General features: G+C 34.9%; 1 protein-coding gene across 1 annotated transcript; it reads right to left on the bottom strand.

Annotated features, from left to right (window-relative positions):
• Nucleotides 1–903: 903 nt before the first annotated feature.
• LOC132631985 (cathecol O-methyltransferase 1) lies at nucleotides 904–4,090 on the bottom strand. Its single transcript, XM_060347768.1, has 4 exons — nucleotides 3,468–4,090; nucleotides 2,425–2,735; nucleotides 1,980–2,044; nucleotides 904–1,425 (listed from the first exon to the last, which is right to left on the bottom strand). The coding sequence occupies exons 1-4, from the start codon at nucleotides 3,884–3,886 to the stop codon at nucleotides 1,129–1,131; spliced, it is 1,092 nt and encodes a 363-aa protein (XP_060203751.1). The 5' UTR covers nucleotides 3,887–4,090; the 3' UTR covers nucleotides 904–1,128.
• Between the last annotated feature and the right edge of the window lie 16,272 nt (nucleotides 4,091–20,362).

Here is a 20,362-nt window from a genome sequence, read left to right as displayed (position 1 = left end):
TTATGAGGTCAAATCAATACATTCTAAGAAGAAAGATCGGAATGTCAATCTCATCGAGATCATCGATCTCATACCAAATCCCATCAATCGAATCACTTTTTCGAGAAATACGAGACATCTAGGTCATACAAGTAAAGAGATCTATTCATTGATAAGAAAAAGAAAAAACGTGAACAGGGATTGGATTGATGATAAAATAGAATCCTGGGTCGCAAACAGTGATTCGATTGCTGATGAAGAAAGAGAATTCTTGGTTCAGTTCTCCACCTTAACGACAGAAAATAGGATTGTAGGATCATCTCATCTAAAAGGTTAACTGTAAGGGATAACACACTTTTATTTACTAAATTATATCTACAACAAATCTCTCTACGATGTTTGGCAGATATAAGAAAAGCTTTTCATTGATCATGCTTCCTCTGCTCTTATAATGATTCTCCAGTATAAACCAAATCTTTACAAATTAGAGCACACACACTACATGGACGAGTACATTTGACAGGTCCGGTTTGGACGTGGCCAGTCCAGAAATAGCCGTTACAGGGACTAATCAGAAATAGCCATAACAGGGACTAATCATAGTAGAGAAGGCAAAGAGATTACAAAAAGAGTTTGTTAGGGAGCAGTTTACTCTCAGATGGGGGATTTTCCCACGCAAATTCTATTTTAGTGGACTAAGTTGCCATTTTAGTCGCAATTGTCGGTATGTGGATGTGGAGACTCTTTTTATGCTGTTACTCCATCCCTTCATTTTAAGTGAAGGTACGTATTTGATTGTATCTATAAAATTATGTCATTAAGGGTAAAATGAAATATTTAATTGTTTCCAAAATTGAAAAGCGGTCATTTTTTTTAAACGGACCACAAAGGAAAGAGTAACATCAAAGGGAACAGAGAAGTATATAAATAGAACATAGAAGTATATAAATCTTATTAGGAATACTGGAATATCAACGTAATTTAGACAAAAGTTACAATGAAATCCTCTCATACAAGAGAAATAAACAAGTACTAACATAAATATTATCAGGAATCAACCTCAAACGTTTTCAATCTGGGAATAATTTGCAATTCCAGTCCCAGATGACAGCCATACAAATGGATAAATATTCATAAGGTTGTGGAAATCTACTTGTAGAATTCCATGACCATAAAATTACAGACACTACATATTAAGTTAACGCCTTTGAATCCGGCTTCACTTGCCAATGCCTGAAACTCCTCTTCAGAACGCTCTTTGCCTCCTGGATTTTGAGCCATCATGATCAGATCACATTGCGAAACACCGGCAACTTTGGTATCAGTATCAGGTTTCAATGGTAGATTGGCCTCCACAACGATCACCTTTCCGTCGTCTGGTAGAGCCTTGTGGCAGTTCTTTAGCAACTTGAGGCAGTGACTATCACTCCAGTCATGAAGAATCCACTAAGAAACACAGAATGTCTTTGTTAATCACCGTTTATGGATACCATGTGGGAAGGAGAGGAAGCATATGGAACTAATTTATCCAAAAAAAAAAAAAAATTGACGTTTTTAGAAAACAAGAATTAATTAATTTCCCTCCAAATGCACCACTTGATCTTATAATTAAACTATTAAACGTCTTTTCAACGGGGTGTACAAACACCTTATAAACATATAATATGGACCAGAGGAAGTAATTGGTTATGCAACTTTTATAAACATATAATATGACAGAGCAAGTTGGTAAGGGAAACATGTTATTGGATGATCTTGGGTCATTTCCCAGGTTGGGATCTTCAACTCCTTTTAATGGCGACTCTATTCATAAGGCTCGAAGTTAAGAATGGAAGGTACTTACCACCCCGCCACAACCTTTGGTGGTTGTTCAATATTTTCTTATTCATCACGTTGCTTGTATTTTTTTTTTTTTTGCAAAATTAATTTGTAAATAAATAAATTAAGATCCTTTTGGCTTTTGATAAACCTATGCAACTCCTTCAAAGGTTTGGACATACCTTCATAAAAATAGCATCTCCTTCTGGAACACTTTCAAACATATCTCCCCCAACGTGTTCCACCCCTGCAATATTTATGATTACAAATTTAGTTCATGTGAGGAATTGATTGTGCATGTATAAGCAAATCTTTTATCATAATTGACAAAGTTATACCATTTTAGATGAGGTTAAGTTTTGATATAATTAAATAAACCATTGACAGAGCTCTACCATTTTAGAAAAAGTATACCGATTAACTAATCTCGTTATTATTTAAACCTTGCACTATAATCCCCTTATTATAATCTCAATATAACTTGTTTGCACACGAAACGACCCCTCATCATACAATGTAAATCTCTAACATTGTAAGTGAGGTAAATTGAGTAAATTTAAGGAGTGTTGGACCAAACTAAAAAAGTAATTTAGTAACAGTAAAACAAGAATGAGAGAATTAAGGTACCAGGATAGGAAGGTGCATCTTGAACAACATGGGGCAAATCAAAATTAATACCCTTAATTGTGGGGTATTTAGATGTAATCATCTTGAGATTAACTCCAAGACCACCTCCAACATCAACCAAACTTTTAAGGTTGTCAAAATCCTTGTAATTCTCAAGGATCTTTTTCATGACAACTGTTGTGTGGTTGAGCATTGCCTTGTTGAAAACATCATTGAATTTTGGGTCCAATTTTGGATATTCAAATGCATGTACACCATGTACCCTGTCAAATGGCACTCCTCCTTCAAGTACTGCATCTTTTAATTCAAACCTGTAATTTAAAATTGGATAAGAGTCAGATTGATCCAATATTTTTGCCTGCCTCTTTAATTTGCATAACAAAAATTAATGGCTTCTGCTTCAATTATATGAAAATTTTGTTTTGAAAAAAAAAATCTTGACCTTAAATACATAGTGTAATTTTTTTAATTTTTTATAAATAGTGTTATTTTTTGGGGAAGGGAGTTTACATCAAGTCAATGAATATAAGACATATGTCTTGCACATACACTTCTTTAGCACATAACCATGATTAAGTGATATGCAATTTCAGTTAGATTTGTTAATTCTTAAGGTTAAAATTATTTAGTTATGTACAAACACCTGGTGCCGCTAAGTATTTACGGAGTTTAGAGTAAGCCCCTTCTACCCTCGGCCTCACTTCTCTAATTTGGTTCATTTTTGTATCATAAAGTAGTTATACATGGTGAGAAAACAAGTCCGATAGGATGAATTAAATGAGTAACCACTTATCCTTTTTCAATAACAGACATGACTTCAAAGATAAATATGAAGTATACAAAGCCTGAATACTCCAAGATCTTTTCTTGTAAGTAATGTATACTCCATTATAAGTTCGGCTATACTAAAATAGACCACATACATAAAATTGGCATGATCCTAAAATGGTTGAAAATTAAGAATCTTGTGATAAAAAAAAGGTAATAATATTTCTAGTGGAGGTAGAAAAAAAAAATGGATCCTGTAAAAAGACAAAACTCACCAGCTGTTAATGAATACTTTATCTTGAAGCAAAGCCAACAATGGCCCCATGGACGCACCATCTTCATCACGGACAAAGAATTTCCCCACACCAGACAAACCATAGCACCTTTTAGCCACCCCATTTTCTTCCTCAACAACGTCGCAATCGAGCAACGAATAACTAGCCAACACGTAAAGCATCCGGTCCAGCATAATGACCGCGTCAGGGTTCTTACAGTTAGGGATGTGAGAAACAATTTCTACAGCAGATAGTTTAGTGGCCTTAGCTTCTTTTGCGAGTATTTCGAATACTTCTAATTGGATTGACGAATGCAACACGAAGGGGAGAACTGATGATGATAGCAGCTGCATGGCAACCGTACAATCGCGCTCTTCTTGTGATTGTGTTGGCAATTTGATATCTGCTGCGGTTCCCATAGCTAAAATTTTGGAGATCAACAAGAATTAGCTAAGTCTTTTTTTTTTTTTAAGAGTTTTTTTTGTGTTTGGCCTCAATGATCATGTACAGTGGGGGTTAGTTAGTGCCTTTTATAATTATCAAAAATTGTCGCTTGTCAAGAATGGTCATCATTGATTGATTTTCTTAGTGGAATATTGATTGAAGTCTCTGTCTGGTTGTGATCATTGTTTTGTTTTTCTATCGCGTAGCGGCATTCTATATGTAGCCATATATGCAGAGGGAAAGTGTATTTACGTGTTAAAGTGAATTCAGTCGCTTTTATTCAAATTTTGTGTACATATTAAGAAATTCAGTAAATATATATATATATTTGACTGTGAATACGATTATTATTGTAGATTAATTTGAAGTTATTGTAGAAAATCATAAACTTCAAATCTTGTTTACGCATTTGGCAATATTTTGGTTGGTTAATTGATTGAAGTCTGTCTAGTTATCTTTTTCTCTTTTAATTTGGAGCTAGCATAAAGTTGTTTTATACTATAGAAGTATACTATAGAAGATAAATTGTCTTATTTCTCAGGTTATTAGTGAATTTCACATTTTATGAACTTATATATGTAGTTATTTTTTGTTGAAAAAATAAATTTTATTAAACCTTACTCAATTCCAAAAATTAACTTCTCTCACTACAAGAAAGTAGAGATACGACGATATTTATTTGGTGACATTTTAAATAAATGTCGGGAAATAAGGAATTTCTTGACATTTATGAACAAATGTCGTAAAAAGAACGACATTTGATGCCAAATGTCATAAGAAGAACGACATCTGGGGCAAAATGTCATTAAAACAACAACATTTAGTCCCAAATGTCGCTAAAATAACGACATTTGTTAAAAAATGTCATTATTTTTAACGACATTTAGCTGAAATGTCATTAAAACAATGACATTTGATACAAATGTCGCATAATATTATGACATTTGTTGCAAAATGTCATTGTTTTTAATGACATTTGGCGAAAATGTCGTTAAATAATGACATTTGATATAAATGTCGAATACATTATGACAATTGTTTTAAATGTCATATTATTAGTCACTAATTATCGACATTTACACCTAATGTTGGAAAACTAATCTTTTTTAAATTATCCATCATTCTTTATAGGACAAAGGTCAAAAATTCCCCCCGGACAATACAATTAAGAGAAAATTTTATCTTATGTTATATTTTGGCCATTCCATAAAGTTCAAGGACCAATACGGATCATTTGCAAAGTTCAATGACAAATTCATTTAAAATCTATCACCCTAAACAATTTATTTAAATCTCAAGAATGATAATTAAGAAGTCACTAATATTGTGAATAATCTTTCAAAGAGGACAAATACATGTTAGAGTACATCAATTTTAATTAATTAAATGTGTGAATTATTTTTTCTTTAATATATCATCACTTAATTATGATTTTTAATTACTTTCTACATACATTATTTGATTTATCCAAACCAAATTTGAATTTAATTGCTTTGTCAATCTGTAGGAAATCTTATATATAGTTAGGAGAGAAACAAAATGATTTACCTTTAAACACCATGAATGATCTAGGTTTGTTCTATATACCATCTTCGTATGGTGGCGCGATGTAGCTACGTGAATCCACGTTCGAAGGACATTGTACCAAAGTCATATAATTAGGACCACAATATGCATGGTTTTATTCTGTTTATGGCATCGAAGGTTGTGTTCTTTTTTGGGCTTCTAATATAATTCTCATTCCTTTTTGGCACCTACGTTAGAGATTGAAGGTATTTGCCCCCCTTGAATTACAAATAATCTATACAAGACCATATAAAAAGATAATATTAGGAGTATACATTTTCCTCGCATTGAACATTTATATCCCTGCTAATATAACATGAAATTGATAGTAGGCCTACCAACAAAGTAACTGGTACTTAATCGGTTTGGTTCCACTTAAGAGAAAGAACTCCAAGTCAATAAAAGTAGTTAACCAAACAACAATAAGGAACAAGTTCGTCATGTCCTTTCTCCAATGTCTTCTGTTCATCTTCTCCATTTCATCGATCATATTTTGTTGTATTGTTCTATTGATAGCTCTTCCCTAAGTTTCTGTCTGTAGGGCGAGATATGGAAATACTCTAAGTTAGTTGATTTCCTGGGTCCCTCCTTTTCCTTTCTCAATTGCATGGTGGCTTCCTGTTTGAGTTGTTGATGGGTTGAAGTCGGTACAATTATCTTCTTTTTTATTTTTATTTTGAAAATTATTGACTTTTGGTAAAAGTTAGTGAACCATGAGGTCCACTAGAAAGTGGAGGTAGCTACTTAACATGTTGGAATTAGCTGTGCTGGCTGCTTTGCTGAACACGACAATTGTCAAGCATTTTCTTCATACTTCCCTCATGTAATATGCCTTCTTCACCAATCCACCATATTAACATATAATTGGTTGATTGACTGTAAGAGTAAATACAAAAAGTTCGTTTTCTCTTGGTGTGGAAAAAAGAAAGTGACGGACTAAAACAATTGACTCCATATTGGATAGAAATTTATTAGCACCATTAATTACATAGTTAAGCGATAAATCGATATGAAAATGTTAGTTAAAATTTTTATTTAGTAATAACATAATATATGAAGACACATATCATATATTTATTGAATTAATATAAACATTGGTTGGGTATAAGTCTTTCTCTTTCAAATTTGGCAGGTAATTAAGTACACTTAAAAAGTTATTGCTGAAATCACAAGAAAGAGTCTTCATTTAGAAAACTTTTTTTTTTAAAAAAAAAAAAAAGATCTTTGTTTAGTATTACAAAAAAGGAGCATGTTCTCTTCTCATCTAAAACAGTGGACTCAATCGATGTAGTATAAAAGTATACGTCAAATATTATGAATTTATCATAATTAAGCGATAACTTAACATGAAAATGTATTCTTTAGGCTATTTACTGATAATAGTGTATATGAGCACACGTATTGTATATTTATTGAATTGGTATTTTCATTGAATGCGTGTAACTTTTTCTTTCAATATTGCAAGTACACCTGAAAACATTATTTCAGAAATCGTAAGAAAGAGTCTTCAATTAGACATTTTTCTTTTTGTAATCTTTGTTTGGTATTACAAAAAGAAATATATTCTCTTCTCAATCAAATCTTGAAATCTCCTTTTCGTTTCTCTTTTTAGTCTGCTTTTTCTTTGTGATGATTTCGAGTTGTTGCACCTAACATAATAGTGGATAGAGTATTTGTTTATCAATTTCTTTCTAGATGGAACGAAATTCTACTCAGAGTAATCTAAATAAAATGTTAATCTTTTCTTTATTCTGAACCAAATGCTACAAGAAAATCTGTGACAGTAATTATTGTCCCATAATCAAAGAGTAATAGGCCGTCACCGACCTATATTTAGATGTCCAAGTCAGGCCAAGTTGTTAAAGTTTTGATTATGGACATATTTTAATGTTTTAATATTAAGTAATTTGGTTATATCCCGCGTCCCCGTAACTTGGGATATCGGTATAGGAATTTCAAGACACAATTTTGTAGTTTCACTCATTTGAAAAAATGATAGTGAGACTTATTTGAACTTTAGACTTCAAAGAAAATACCACGAGTGAACTAATCATTTTACTTTATTTCACGTATATATTTTGCTCATGATACCTATTTTATGATTTATATATTTTGTCATTAATTATTTCATTTACAATACCTATTTTAAAACTTTAATTTAACGAGCTAGGTATCATGAGTGAAATAATTTTTTGATTTTTTAAACTCTGTGAAAGATCTGAAGTTTGAACTTGGAACTGCCACAATTGAATTTTTGAAGGCATAAAAGTAAGGCCTGCAAGTTCGTTCCTTGAAGTATTTTCCTTTTAATTTAAGCTCTTGGATGATATAATTCATCTAATCAGAGAGAAAGAAGGATAGACAGTTCAGCAGGTGTATAAGGATGAAGTGAAGATGATGGCTTGGGTTCAACTTGTCACCCACAAACGGATGGCCAAACTCAGATTGTTAATAGAATTTTGGGGATTCTTTTACGGAGCTTTAGGGGGTGCAAGTATTCGGCAATGAGACTATATTTGTAACTCTAAGAATTTTTCTGACTCCACATTATGATGGAGTTCCACAAGTAGAAAACTTCAAACTCCAGCTTAGCTAGGCTATTTTTCCCAAAATAGTATTTCATCTTAAAAAATAATCATTTCTCATTTACATTGTAAATAATAGCTAATATCAACAAGCTGTTTAAAAATTGATCATTGTGGGGTCCAGCCCCATAAATTGAGGAAGAAAACATCTCCCTTATTTTGAGAAGAAAACATCTCCCTTGTTTTAAGGAAGAAAACATATTCTTTATATTTGGCAAATTGTCAAGTGCTTGCTTGAGTCACTAATGACATCAATAGGTTCATTTCATCCCTATAAATAGGGAAGCTCTCTCATTTGCTAGACACACCAAAATCTCAGACAATACATCTGAGTGAGAGCAAAGTGAGGTATTCCATAGACTGTAAGAAAATAGTCTGTGAAGAAAAATAGAGTGTGAGTGATATTGTAGTGAGGTGAGAAAAATCAAAAGAGTGTTTTTCTTTTTGAGTGTGTAGTGGTCTTTGGAGTATTTATACTCGTGACTACACAGTGTAAAATTCCTTACTATAGTGATATCAGCTGCTCCTCTTGGCCGTGGTTTTTCCCTTATTCAGAAGGGTTTCCACGTAAAATCTTGGTGTCATTATTGCTGCATTTTATTCTTGCTAATTTAACCATAACTTAGTGTTCCGCGTTTATCACTAATACCGTGAATATTATTTTTGCGGGTCTATTTTATTCCCAACAAGTGGTATCAGAGCCAAGGTTCTGTCTGAGTATGCTCTGTGGTTGCAGCACAGTCTGAACTTCCACATCAGAAAAGAATTACTTTGGTCTTCGAATAAAATAGTATTTGTATTTGTGATAAACGATGGAAGCCAACACTAGTAGAATAGTTACTTTGAGTGGCGTAAATTATGCCATTTGGAAGGGCAAAATGGAAGATTTGCTCTATGTCAATAATTTTCATCAACCTGTCTTTGCCAATAAAAAGCCTGATAATAAATCAGATGAAGATTGAAATTTGTTGCATCGGCAGGTTTGCGGCTTTATTAGACAGTGGGTTGACGATAATGTGTTGAACCATATTTCTGGGGAGACACATGCTCGAACCCTATGGGAGCATCTTGAAAGTTTGTATGCTCGGAAAACTGGTAACAAGAAGATGTTTTTGATAAAGCAAATGTTGGGTTTAAAATACCACGATGGTTCCGCAATGACAGATCATCTGAATATTTTTCAGGGGATCATGAACCAGTTATCTGCTATGGGCATTAATTTTGATAAAGAAATTCAAGGCTTGTTTCTACTTGGTTCTCTACCAGATTCTTGGGAAATTATTAGAACTTCATTATCAAATTCTGCTCCGAATGGTGTGATCTCTATGGATCTTGCCAAGAGCAGTCTTTTAAATGAAGAGATGAGAAGAAAATCTCAAGGTTCCTCCTCATCAGATGTCTTGGTGACTGACACTAGGGGGAGAGGAAAGAATCGTGGTTCTCAAAATAGAGAACATCATAGAAGCAAATCCAGAAGCAGACTTAAAGATACTGAGTGCTATCATTGCGGGGAAAAAGGGCACACAGAGAAGTTCTGCTGGATTTTGAAAAAGGAGAATAGAGATAAAGAGGAAAAGAAAGAAGATGGCAATCGTGTTGCCGCTGTCACTACAGAAGATATTGTTACTGTCCTTGATGCAGATCTGATAAATATTGCTTGTGATGAGTCAAGCTGGGTTGTGGACAGTGGTGCCGCATCTCATGTGACATCAAGGAAGGAATTTTTCTCATCCTATACTCCGGGTGACTTTGAACTTTGAGTATGGGTAATGAGACTGTATCTAGGGTGGCTGGTGTTGGAACGATTTGTTTGAAAACTAGTATTGGAACTAAACTAGTTTTAAACAATGTAAAGCATGCACCTGATGTTCGTTTGCACTTGATCTCTGTTGGTGTTTTGGATGATGAGGGATATGTCAGTACCAATGGTGCTGGAAAATGGAAGCTTACTAAAGGTTCCATGATTGTGGCTCGTGGCGAAAATCGTCGTGGTCTATATTGGACTACGACCTCTACCTGTGTTGATATGGTGAATGCAGTTGAGAGCAATAGCTCTTCAACATTATGGCATAAGAGGCTTAGCCACATTAGCGAGAAATGACTAAATGTTCTAGCTAAAAAGAAATTGTTGTCAAATTTCGAAAGTGCTAAACTAGAAAAGTATGAGCACTGCTTGGCGGGAAAACAAAATAGAGTCTCTTTCAAGTCTCATCCTCCTTCAAGAAAGACAGAGTTGCTTGAGTTGGTGCATTCAGATTTATGTGGTCCAATGAAGACAAGGACTTTGGGTGGTGCACTTTACTTCGCTACCTTTATTGATGATTGCTCAAGGAAACTTTGGGTCTACGTCTTTGTTACATCCGGCATTTTTGCATATTCGAAAAATTCGAAACAATTTGGCTTGTAATGGACAAGGCCACATTTGGACCTTGCTTGGTACGAATGTGTCGGTTATGAATACATTGGTGTGGAATTACGAAAGGAGGCCAAGGGCAAAGTTGGAATTTTGGAAACTTGTGCCATGAATTACAAAAAAAAAAATTAGCCAAGTGGACTCAAAAAAAAAAAAAAGAAACAAGGCCCAACAAGGGAGCCCAACCGGCCATGGTGTGTGAAAATGGCCCAAGTCCATAATTTAATTATGTGATATTATATATATGCATCCCTATCCATAGAACCTTCAAGAAAAATAAAGCAAAGCAAGAACAAAAAATAGGAGAGGGTTCGGGTGAGAGAAAGAGAGGAGAAAAAAAAAATCTTGGAGCTTAATCCTTGGTTCAAAAATTCATTTCTTGTGGGATTATTACCAAGTGCAAGGTTCTCTACAAGATGGTATAATTATATTGGCAAGAAAGTGACTTTTGTAGCAAGTAAAGAACTTGGGAGAAAGGTAAGGATTTTATGCTTTTGTTGTGATATGGAAGGTATATGTATGTTGTAGTGTGTGGAAATGAATAAAAAACATGAAAATCTTGTGTGTTGAGGTGGTATGCATGTTGGCCGAAAGTGTGCATGTATTGTATGTTCATGAAGATTTGAATTTTTGTTGAAATCTAGTGTAGTTATGATAGAAATTGTATTAGAAATGAAAGTGGAATGAATTAGTGAAAGTTGGAAAATATAGCATGTGGCCATGTGATGCTATGGTGATGATGGAATGTAAATTAAATTCCGTTAGTATGTTAATTGTGTTATTGTGAAATGAATGGAAGGATAATGGTTCTTGTTGTCATGGAAAACTTGTTGTTAAGTTGTTGTAAGAAATTATGCAAATTTATTGTAACTTATGTAAATATGGAAAGAAAAGTAGTAAGAGGTAAATTATGATTGTCATTGATGAAGTTGGAAGATAGAAATATGTCATGAACATATATGCTAAAGATTGGAAGTTGTGGGTAAAATATGACTTTGGTAGTAAGCTTGTATATTGTGTATACCTTATGTATATTTGGTGAAAACAATAGGATGTGCCTCCGAATTATGTTGTAATGATCTTGATGAGTGACGAATATGAAAATGGTAAGATGGGTTTGGAAGTGTAAGGTCGGAATGAAAGATGTTATGTTATGCCATATTATGTGTTTTGTAATGCTTGTTGTTGTTATTGATGTTGTTGTTGGGTTGCTGTGTTGATATATTAAGCCGAGCTAAGTCTCGGGGATGTCACATATATAGGGGAAATGCTGCCGAAATTTCGGTAGGCAATTATGTGATTGAGTATGGAATCTTAAAGGCTTGAATTGACAATTGGTAAACTTGACCATTTGTAGATTCTGGACGAAATTGGAAGTGAAGCTAAGCGAGTATAAGGCGCAATTGAGGTATGTAAAGCCTACCCCTTCATTCTTAGGCATGTTCTGAACATAATAGGCTCGGCCGCGAGCCTTAAATACGACTCCGTTCCTCGGAATTCGAGATGGAAATCCGCTCCAATTCCTTCAGTAAGATTGAATCCATTTTCTTATAACTTGTCTTCAAAGTGAGCCTTAAGTATGCAACCTTCCTAAACGGAGTCGGAATACTTCCAAATCATTATGGACGACCTCATAAGGTCTACTATCTGTAATTTACGTACGCCTCCTCGGGTTGGTCCGAGGTGGGCCCACAAGGCCCCGACACTTTTTGTATGACCTAAATTGCCCTATTTCTGTCCGTTTCTCACAGGCAACATCTGGACTATTATTCTGATCATGCTATGACTATTTTTTATATAAATTTTACAAAATGGCTTTGACATCTGAAAATCTGATTCTGGTAATAATCCGTCATGCCTTCCCAAGCAGGATATAGGCGCATATTATGAACGCTATCCGAATACTCTGATTTGACTCGCCATTTGGCCTACTTCAGTTTGATTGAGTCGGTATAATGATCTGTATGTATGTGGTTTCTCATTAATCTATTCGTGGATGTCTTAAAGCTTCCTTTCACCGGATCCCGGGCCGGTTTATATCGTGCGGATGGGCCGCCGAGTCCCTTGTCGGGGGCCGGGTCCCATGTATGAATTCCGAAGTATGATGTGTCCGGTTCCGGGGTACTGTGGTATATGTCCGTCCCCGGCTACCGTGAATATGTTACGAAGTATGATGTGTCCGGTTTCCCGGCGTGTGATCTTTCCCCGGGGTTACCGTGGTTATGATGTGATGTGTTATGTGACGGAGATGTTCGAAGATATGAAATCTTCTGATATATGATATGTTGTGGCGCCAAAGACAGGAGTGGCGACCACGTTCCTGTGCCCTGTTCTGATTCTGTCTGTCCGTATGGATTGTGATTCTGCCCGTCCGTCTGGACCATGATCCTGTCCGTCCGTTTGATTTATGGTTCTGTCCGCTATATTTATGTGCTTCCGGTTCAGACTATGATTATGTTTGTTATGTTTCTGCTTTACATACTCGGTACATTTTTCGTACTGACCCCCGGTTCTTCGGGGGCTGCGTTACATGCCCGCAGGTACAGACGCACCTGAAGATACGCCGCCAGTCTAGGGCTCAGATTCTGCTATTTTGAAGAGCTCCTTTGTTCCGGAGCGTGTACTTTTGGTATATATCTTCTGTCTTCTGTATATTCTGTATGTGTGGCAACTCCGGGTACGGTGGGGCCCTGTCCCGTCATATGACTCTGTATGTCTGTTAGAGGCCTGTAGATATGTTTGTGGGTTAGGGTCTTTCTGTACGGATGTGTGTATATGTTGTGTTTGGGGCGACCCCATTCGCCGCGGCGGCCGGTCCGCATATGTTTATATATTGCTTTGTTGGCCGGTGTGGCCTTTGTTGGTATTTTCTGTGCGCAGGGTTATTTTGGATAGTATGTAAAACAAAAGAAACTCTGCCAAAACTTTTCTGGAAATTATCTAAATTTAAAATATAGCCTTGACGGCTTCTGCTTTATACTTGAATGCGTTTGATAACAGTTGAGATAGCGTTGGATAGATGTGTTTGGGTGCCCAGATCGGGTACTAGTCACGGCCTACGGGGTTGGGTCGTGACAGTCTTAAAGACTAAAGACCAAGTGTTGGGTGTCTTTAAGCAGTTTCAGGCCTCAGTTGAAAGAGAAACTGGAAAGAAGCTGAAGTGTATTCGTACTGATAACGGTGGTGAATATTGTGGACCGTTTGACGAATACTGCAAGAAACAGGGTATCAGACACCAGAAGACTCCTCCTAAGACTCCTCAGCTTAATGGTTTAGCAGAGAGAATGAACAGGACCTTGATGGAAAGAGTCAGATGTTTGCTTTCTGAAGCAAAGTTGCCGAATTCCTTTTGGGGTGAGGCATTGTTGACCGCCGCACATGTTATTAATCTATCCCCTGCGGTTGCTTTGCAAAGTGATGTTCCAAACAAAGTTTGGTATGGCAAGGATGTTTCCTATGACCACTTGAAAGTGTTTGGTTGCAAAGCTTTTGTACATGTGCCTAAAGATGAGAGGTCAAAATTAACTGCCAAGACAAGGCAGTGCATCTTCATTGGTTATGGCCTTGATGAGTTTGGTTACAGGCTATATGATCCAATTGAGAAGAAGGTCGTGAGAAGCCGTGATGTTATCTTCGTGGAGGATCAAACCATTGAAGATATCAACAAAGCAGAGAAGATAAAATCTTCAAGTTCTGAAGGCTTAGTTAATCTTGATCAAGTCCCTCATACAAATGTTGATGACGTTGGTGGGCTCAATGACGATGGTAATGCCCAAACTCATGTTCCAGATCAGCATGTTGATGATGACAATGATGCTGCTATTGATGAGGTAGATGCTCATACTCATGAAGTCGTGGATGAGTCAGATATTCCACTTAGAAGGTCTACTAGACAACATGTTCCTTCTTCTCGTTATTCACCTAATGAGTATGTATTACTCACTGATGGGGGAGAACCTGAATGTTATGAGGAGGCCATGGAAGATGAGCATAAGGATCAATGGATTGAAGCCATGCAAGATGAGATGAAATCTCTGCATGAGAAACAAACTTATGAGTTGGTGAAATTGCCTAAGGGCATGAGAGCTTTGAAGAACAAGTGGGTGTTCAAAGTTAAAGCCAAAGAACACAGCTTGAAGCCTAGATACAAAGCTAGATTGATTGTTAAGGGATTTGGTCAAAGGAAAGGTATTGACTTTGACGAAATATTTTCTCCTGTCGTGAAAATGTCCTCCATTCGGACAGTTCTTGGTTTGACTGCTAGTCTTGATTTGGAGATTGAGCAGATGGATGTGAAGACTGTCTTTCTTCACGGTGACTTAGAAGAGGAGATTTATATGGAACAACCTGAGGGCTTCAAGGCAAAAGGTAAAGAAAATCTTATATGCAAACTTAAAAAGAGTCTATATGGATTGAAGCAAGCTCCCAGACAGTGGTACAAGAAGTTTGAGTCTGTTATGGGGGAGCAAGGCTACAAGAAGACTTCTTCAGATCACTGTGTGTTTGTACAAAGATTTTCTGATGATGACTTTATCATCCTCATGCTATATGTGGATGATATGTTGATTGTAGGCAAGAATGCTTCCAAGATTGACGAGTTGAAGAAACAGTTGAGTAAGTCTTTTGCAATGAAAGACTTGGGTCATGCTAAGCAAATTTTGGGCATGAGAATTACTCGATCGAGAGATGAAAAGAAGATTTATTTGTCACAGAAAAAGTACATAGAATGTATACTGGAGCGCTTCAATATGAAGAGTGCTAAGAGGGTTAGCACACCTCTTCCTGGTCATCTAAAATTGAGCAAAAAGATGTGTCCTACAACAACGGAGGAAAAAGAGAGAATGGCCAAGATTCTTTATTCCTCTGCCGTCGGAAGTTTGATGTATGCAATGGTATGCACTCGACCAGATATTGCTCATGCAGTCGGTATTGTTAGCAGATTTCTCGAAAATCCAGGGAAAGAGCATTGGGAAGCTGTGAAGTGGATACTCAGGTATCTAAGAGGAAGCTCAGATGAATGCTTGTGTTTTGGAGGATCAAATTCAATTTTGAAGGGCTATACAGATTCTGATATGGCAGGTGACCTTGATAACAGAAAATCCACTACTGGATATCTGTTTACTTTTTCAGGGGGAGCTATATCATGGCAGTCGAAGTTGCAGAAGTGTGTCGCACTGTCTACAACAGAAGCGGAGTATATTGCGGCTACTGAAGCTGACAAAGAGATGATATGGCTCAAGAGATTCCTTCAAGAACTTGGATTGCAGCAAATGGAGTATATTGTCTATTGCGACAGTCAGAGTGCAATAGACTGGAGCAAGAACTCGATGTACCATGCGAGAACAAAGCACAATGACGTCAGATATCATTGGATTCGTGAGCAATTGGAGAGCGAATTGTTCCAAGTCAAGAAGATTCACACGAATGAAAATCCTGCAGATATGCTGACCAAGGTGGTATCGAGAGACAAGTTCGAACTGTGCAAAGAACTTGTCGGCATGCACTCAAATTAAAAGTCAGTGTACCCTCCTTCAGGTGAATGGGACTGGAGGGGGAGATTTGTGGGGTCCAGCCCCATAAATTGAGGAAGAAAACATCTCCCTTATTTTGAGAAGAAAACATCTCCCTTGTTTTAAGGAAGAAAACATATTCTTTATATTTGGCAAATTGTCAAGTGCTTGCTTGAGTCACTAATGACATCAATAGGTTCATTTCATCCCTATAATTAGGGAAGCTCTCTCATTTGCTAGACACACCAAAATCTCAGACAATACATCTGAGTGAGAGCAAAGTGAGGTATTCCATAGACTGTAAGAAAATAGTCTGTGAAGAAAAATAGAGTGTGAGTGATATTGTAGTGAGGTGAGAAAAATCAAAAGAGTGTTTTTCTTTTTGAGTGTGTAGTGGTCTTTGGAGTATTTATACTCGTGACTACACAGTGTAAAATTCCTTACTATAGTGATATCAGCTGCTCCTCTTGGCCGTGGTTTTTCCCTTATTCAGAAGGGTTTCCACGTAAAATCTTAGTGTCATTATTGCTGCATTTTATTCTTGCTGATTTAACCATAACTTAGTGCTCCGCGTTTATCACTAATACCGTGAATATTATTTTTGCGGGTCTATTTTATTCCCAACAAGCATCCGGGCTAATTTTAGTACTATATTTCCACATTATTAGTCTGGCCAAGCTTTTAAGTTTCATCCAATTGTATCAATTATTAACCAAACTTAAAAATTTAATCCATTCTTTTACAGAAAACAATTGTGTAAACGAGGAACTTGATGATGACACGAAACGTTCAGCATCAAATGGTCATATTCTAGTTTTCAAAAAAATCAAATGGTCATACTCTTTCATTTTCCAGTAGTTACACCTACTCATTAAAATTATTATTCTAACAACTTTTTTAAAAAATAGTACTTGTGTTCGAATTGGCACGTGTACACCTTAAACAATTCATCACGTACCAACTGCATCGAAGCAGTATAAATTGATAATTAACTCTATCCGGTAATACTTAAGCATATGAAAATACATCACCTAACGTTTTTTGTCTCATCAAGATTTGACCGTGAGTGCAAATGCAATAACTCTACAGAATAATACAAATAATTGTATAAATAGTACAATTATGCAGTAACATTTTTTGTCTCATCAAGATTTGACCGTGAGTGCAAATGCAATAACTCTACGGAATAATACAAATAATTGTATTAATAGTACTATCTCCGTTTCAATTAATGGGTCTTAGTTTGTTTTTCAGTTTGTTTTAAAAAGAAATATATATATATTCTTTATATCTAGTCACTCTTTAATTCTAATGGTCACGTAACAACTTTGAGACCACAAGATCCAAATGACATTTGGTATATTTTATATATCTTTAATTTAAGACTACAAGATCCAAATGACATTTGGTATATTTTATATATCTTTAATTTAAGACTACAAGATTCAACAATTTAAATTTTTAAATTTTGTATCAGTCAAACTAAGACCCGTAAAATGAAATTGGAAATATCATTTTTCAGTGTCTTAAACTATCGTTTAAGGAACGGTTAGAAAATTGTGTATTTGTATACCTAGGTAATGCATTAGTACTAGTTATTATTAACTTAACGAGGATACAAGCCTCCATGGTCCCCCCTTAACTAGAGGTCTCGGGTTCGAGTCTTGGTATGGAAAAAATCCTGTTAGGGAGCGCTTTCTTCTTTAATGAATCTTATGGTGTGAATTCAGATTAATCGGGGCCTCAATGCGGTATTGAACTCCGAACGAGGAAAAAAAAAATGTCTCCATGGTCCCATGCCTATAGGTTCACGAAGGACTTGCAGCGGACTCCAATTTCATTTTGAACACTTCTTTCTTTGCAACTCTGGCCAGCAATCAGCATATAGAACATAATATTAGTCCAACCCCGTGTGTAAAAGTGTATAACAGTGTTAAGTTTGTCCGCATATGAGCACATTCGATGGTTGTGGCAAACACCTAACTTCATGTATGTAAATGAAAGTTGAGAATATTGGTGATCATATGAGAGTAAGAATAGTTGTATCATAAATTTTATAACTCATAACCCATCTAACAATATATTATTCCCTCTGCCTCAATTTATGTGATGATGTTTAACTGAGCCCGAAATTTAAGAATGAAAGAAAAATTTTAAAACTAATAATCTAAAACAAGTCATAGATATTTGTGTAACTATAAATCATCTCATTAAGAGTAAATAAAAAATTTAAAGTGAAATTGTTACTAAATATAAAAAAATGTCAATTCTTTTAATTGACTAAAAGGAAGAAAAAAAATCACATAAAGGGGTGGGGTTGGGGGGGGGGGGGGGGTTTGTATTTCAATTTGTCAACAAAGCATTTTAATCAAGGTTTTTATAGTGAATAAAGTAGGAGACCACGTTGCGTGCTAAGAGGATTTGAAATGACCCCACTTTGGACTGTAATGTGTTTTGCGAAGTTTCCTTTCTTTATAATGCAGTAGCCATCATTATTAAATGTCTTCATACTTTCCCCATATAATATGCTTTCACCTAACCAGCATATTAACTTTTAATTAGTTGAAAGACTGCAAAAATAAATAGTTTCGTTAACTTAATATGTAGAAATTACAATGTATAACTTTTTACACCATCAGGTTAAGATAATTTATACCAATAGAACGTAATTTTGTGTTGTTATTCTAATTTTGTTGGCTTAGAAATGCAGTCACCAATTTACTATGACCGATTAAAATACTTTGATGGTGTAATCATTTTCACAGTTAGTATTACATAAGTTAAATTCAAAAATAAATACATAAAAACTTGTGGTCTCTGTTGACCACTAATGTGAAAAGAAGAAATAGTCTTCATTCAGACAATTTTCCATTTATTATATACTCTTTGGTCCAAAATTAGGTGTTGCAGTTTAGGTTTATATGATGTTACACAAAAAAAAAAAAAAAAAAAATGTCAATAAAGTAGGAGAACTTCTCGTGTGTTAACAACATTTTAAAAGAGTCCATGTAACCTTTTTGGACTCTAATATGTCAATTATTTTTTAAAGAAGGAAAATTTACATATACATGCATCTGCAGTTTAGGTTTATATGCTGTTACACAAAAGAACAAAAGTAAATAAAGTAGGAGAACTTCTTGCGTGTTAAGAAGATTTGAAAAGAGTCCATGTAACCTTTTTGGACTCTAATATGTCAATTCTTTTTTAAAGAAGGAAAATTTACATGTACATGCATCTTAGCCAGATGTATAGGCCATTCATTTGCCAAATAAATTCATCTACCATCTAATAATTTTATTTATTTCCAATAGCAAGTGAATGTAACGTATTTGTCAACAAAACCTTGCAGTGAAAAAGCACAAATACGTATAACAAACCACCCCTCACACAATGAAGTGCTTGCCAGTATATAATGCCTTTGAATATTATGTTTCCATTGCTTATTAGATAATATATTAGTTTCATCTCTTGTAATTTGCTATTCAAAATAAACTAATTACTGAAGCAATAAAATATCAATATATTGACTTAAACCATGACAATCGTGAAATGGAGATCATCGTTCCCGTGCAACATGAATAAAATTTTAAATATACGCGCAAAAGAAAAAGTGAGAATAAAGGGAGATAAGATGTGAAGTTTTCGAGTCCGGAGCCAAAATGGCTTATTTTTGCAGTCATTAGACCAAAATAGGCTGCCTTTTTTTTTTTATACCACAATGGGTATTTCGTTGGTTATCCAACGAAATACCCACACAAGCACTGTTCATAGCCGGAATTTTTGTTGCATTTCGCTACACTTGTAGCGAAATGCAACAATGTTTTTTTTTTTTTTTTTTTTGCATTTCGTGAGTTAATCAACGAAATGCAACAAATTTTTTTTTTCTTTTTTTTGCATTTCGTGAATTAATAAACGAAATGCAACAATTTTTTTTTTTTTTTTTGCATTTCGTGAATAAAAAAACGAAATAGGAAATTATATATATATATATATATATATTTTGAATTTCGTGTATTAAAAAACGAAATATGATAAAAAAAAAATTAATTTCGTTCATATAAAAACGAAATTGGAATATATATATATATTTTATTTTATTTTTGCATTTCGTTGGTATATCTGCGAAATAGTAAAAAAAAAAATTGTATTTCGTTTATTAAAAAATGAAATATGAAAATAATTTTTTTTGTATTTTTGTATTTCGTTTATATAAAAAAATAGGAAAATAATTTTATTTTCATTTTATATATATATATATATATATATATATATATTTCATATACCAATGAAATAGGATAAATATATATATATATATATTTTTGTATTTCATTTATATAAAAACGAAATAAGAAAATAATTATTTTTTTTCGTTTATAT

This window comes from Lycium barbarum, chromosome 1 (genome assembly GCF_019175385.1).
Source record: "Lycium barbarum isolate Lr01 chromosome 1, ASM1917538v2, whole genome shotgun sequence".
NCBI lineage: Eukaryota > Viridiplantae > Streptophyta > Magnoliopsida > Solanales > Solanaceae > Lycium > Lycium barbarum.
Note: the sequence above shows the minus strand (reverse complement) of the source record. Positions and strands in the feature narration are given on the sequence as shown.

Coding starts and splice junctions, on each gene's coding strand:
- LOC132631985 (XM_060347768.1), bottom strand. CDS start 3,886: ATGGGAACCGCAGCAGATATCAAATTGCCAACACAATCACAAGAAGAG. Junction 2,045..2,424: donor AGATGCACCTTCCTATCCTG/GTACCTTAATTC, acceptor TAAATATTGCAG/GGGTGGAACACGTTGGGGGA. Junction 1,426..1,979: donor GAGATGCTATTTTTATGAAG/GTATGTCCAAAC, acceptor TGTGTTTCTTAG/TGGATTCTTCATGACTGGAG.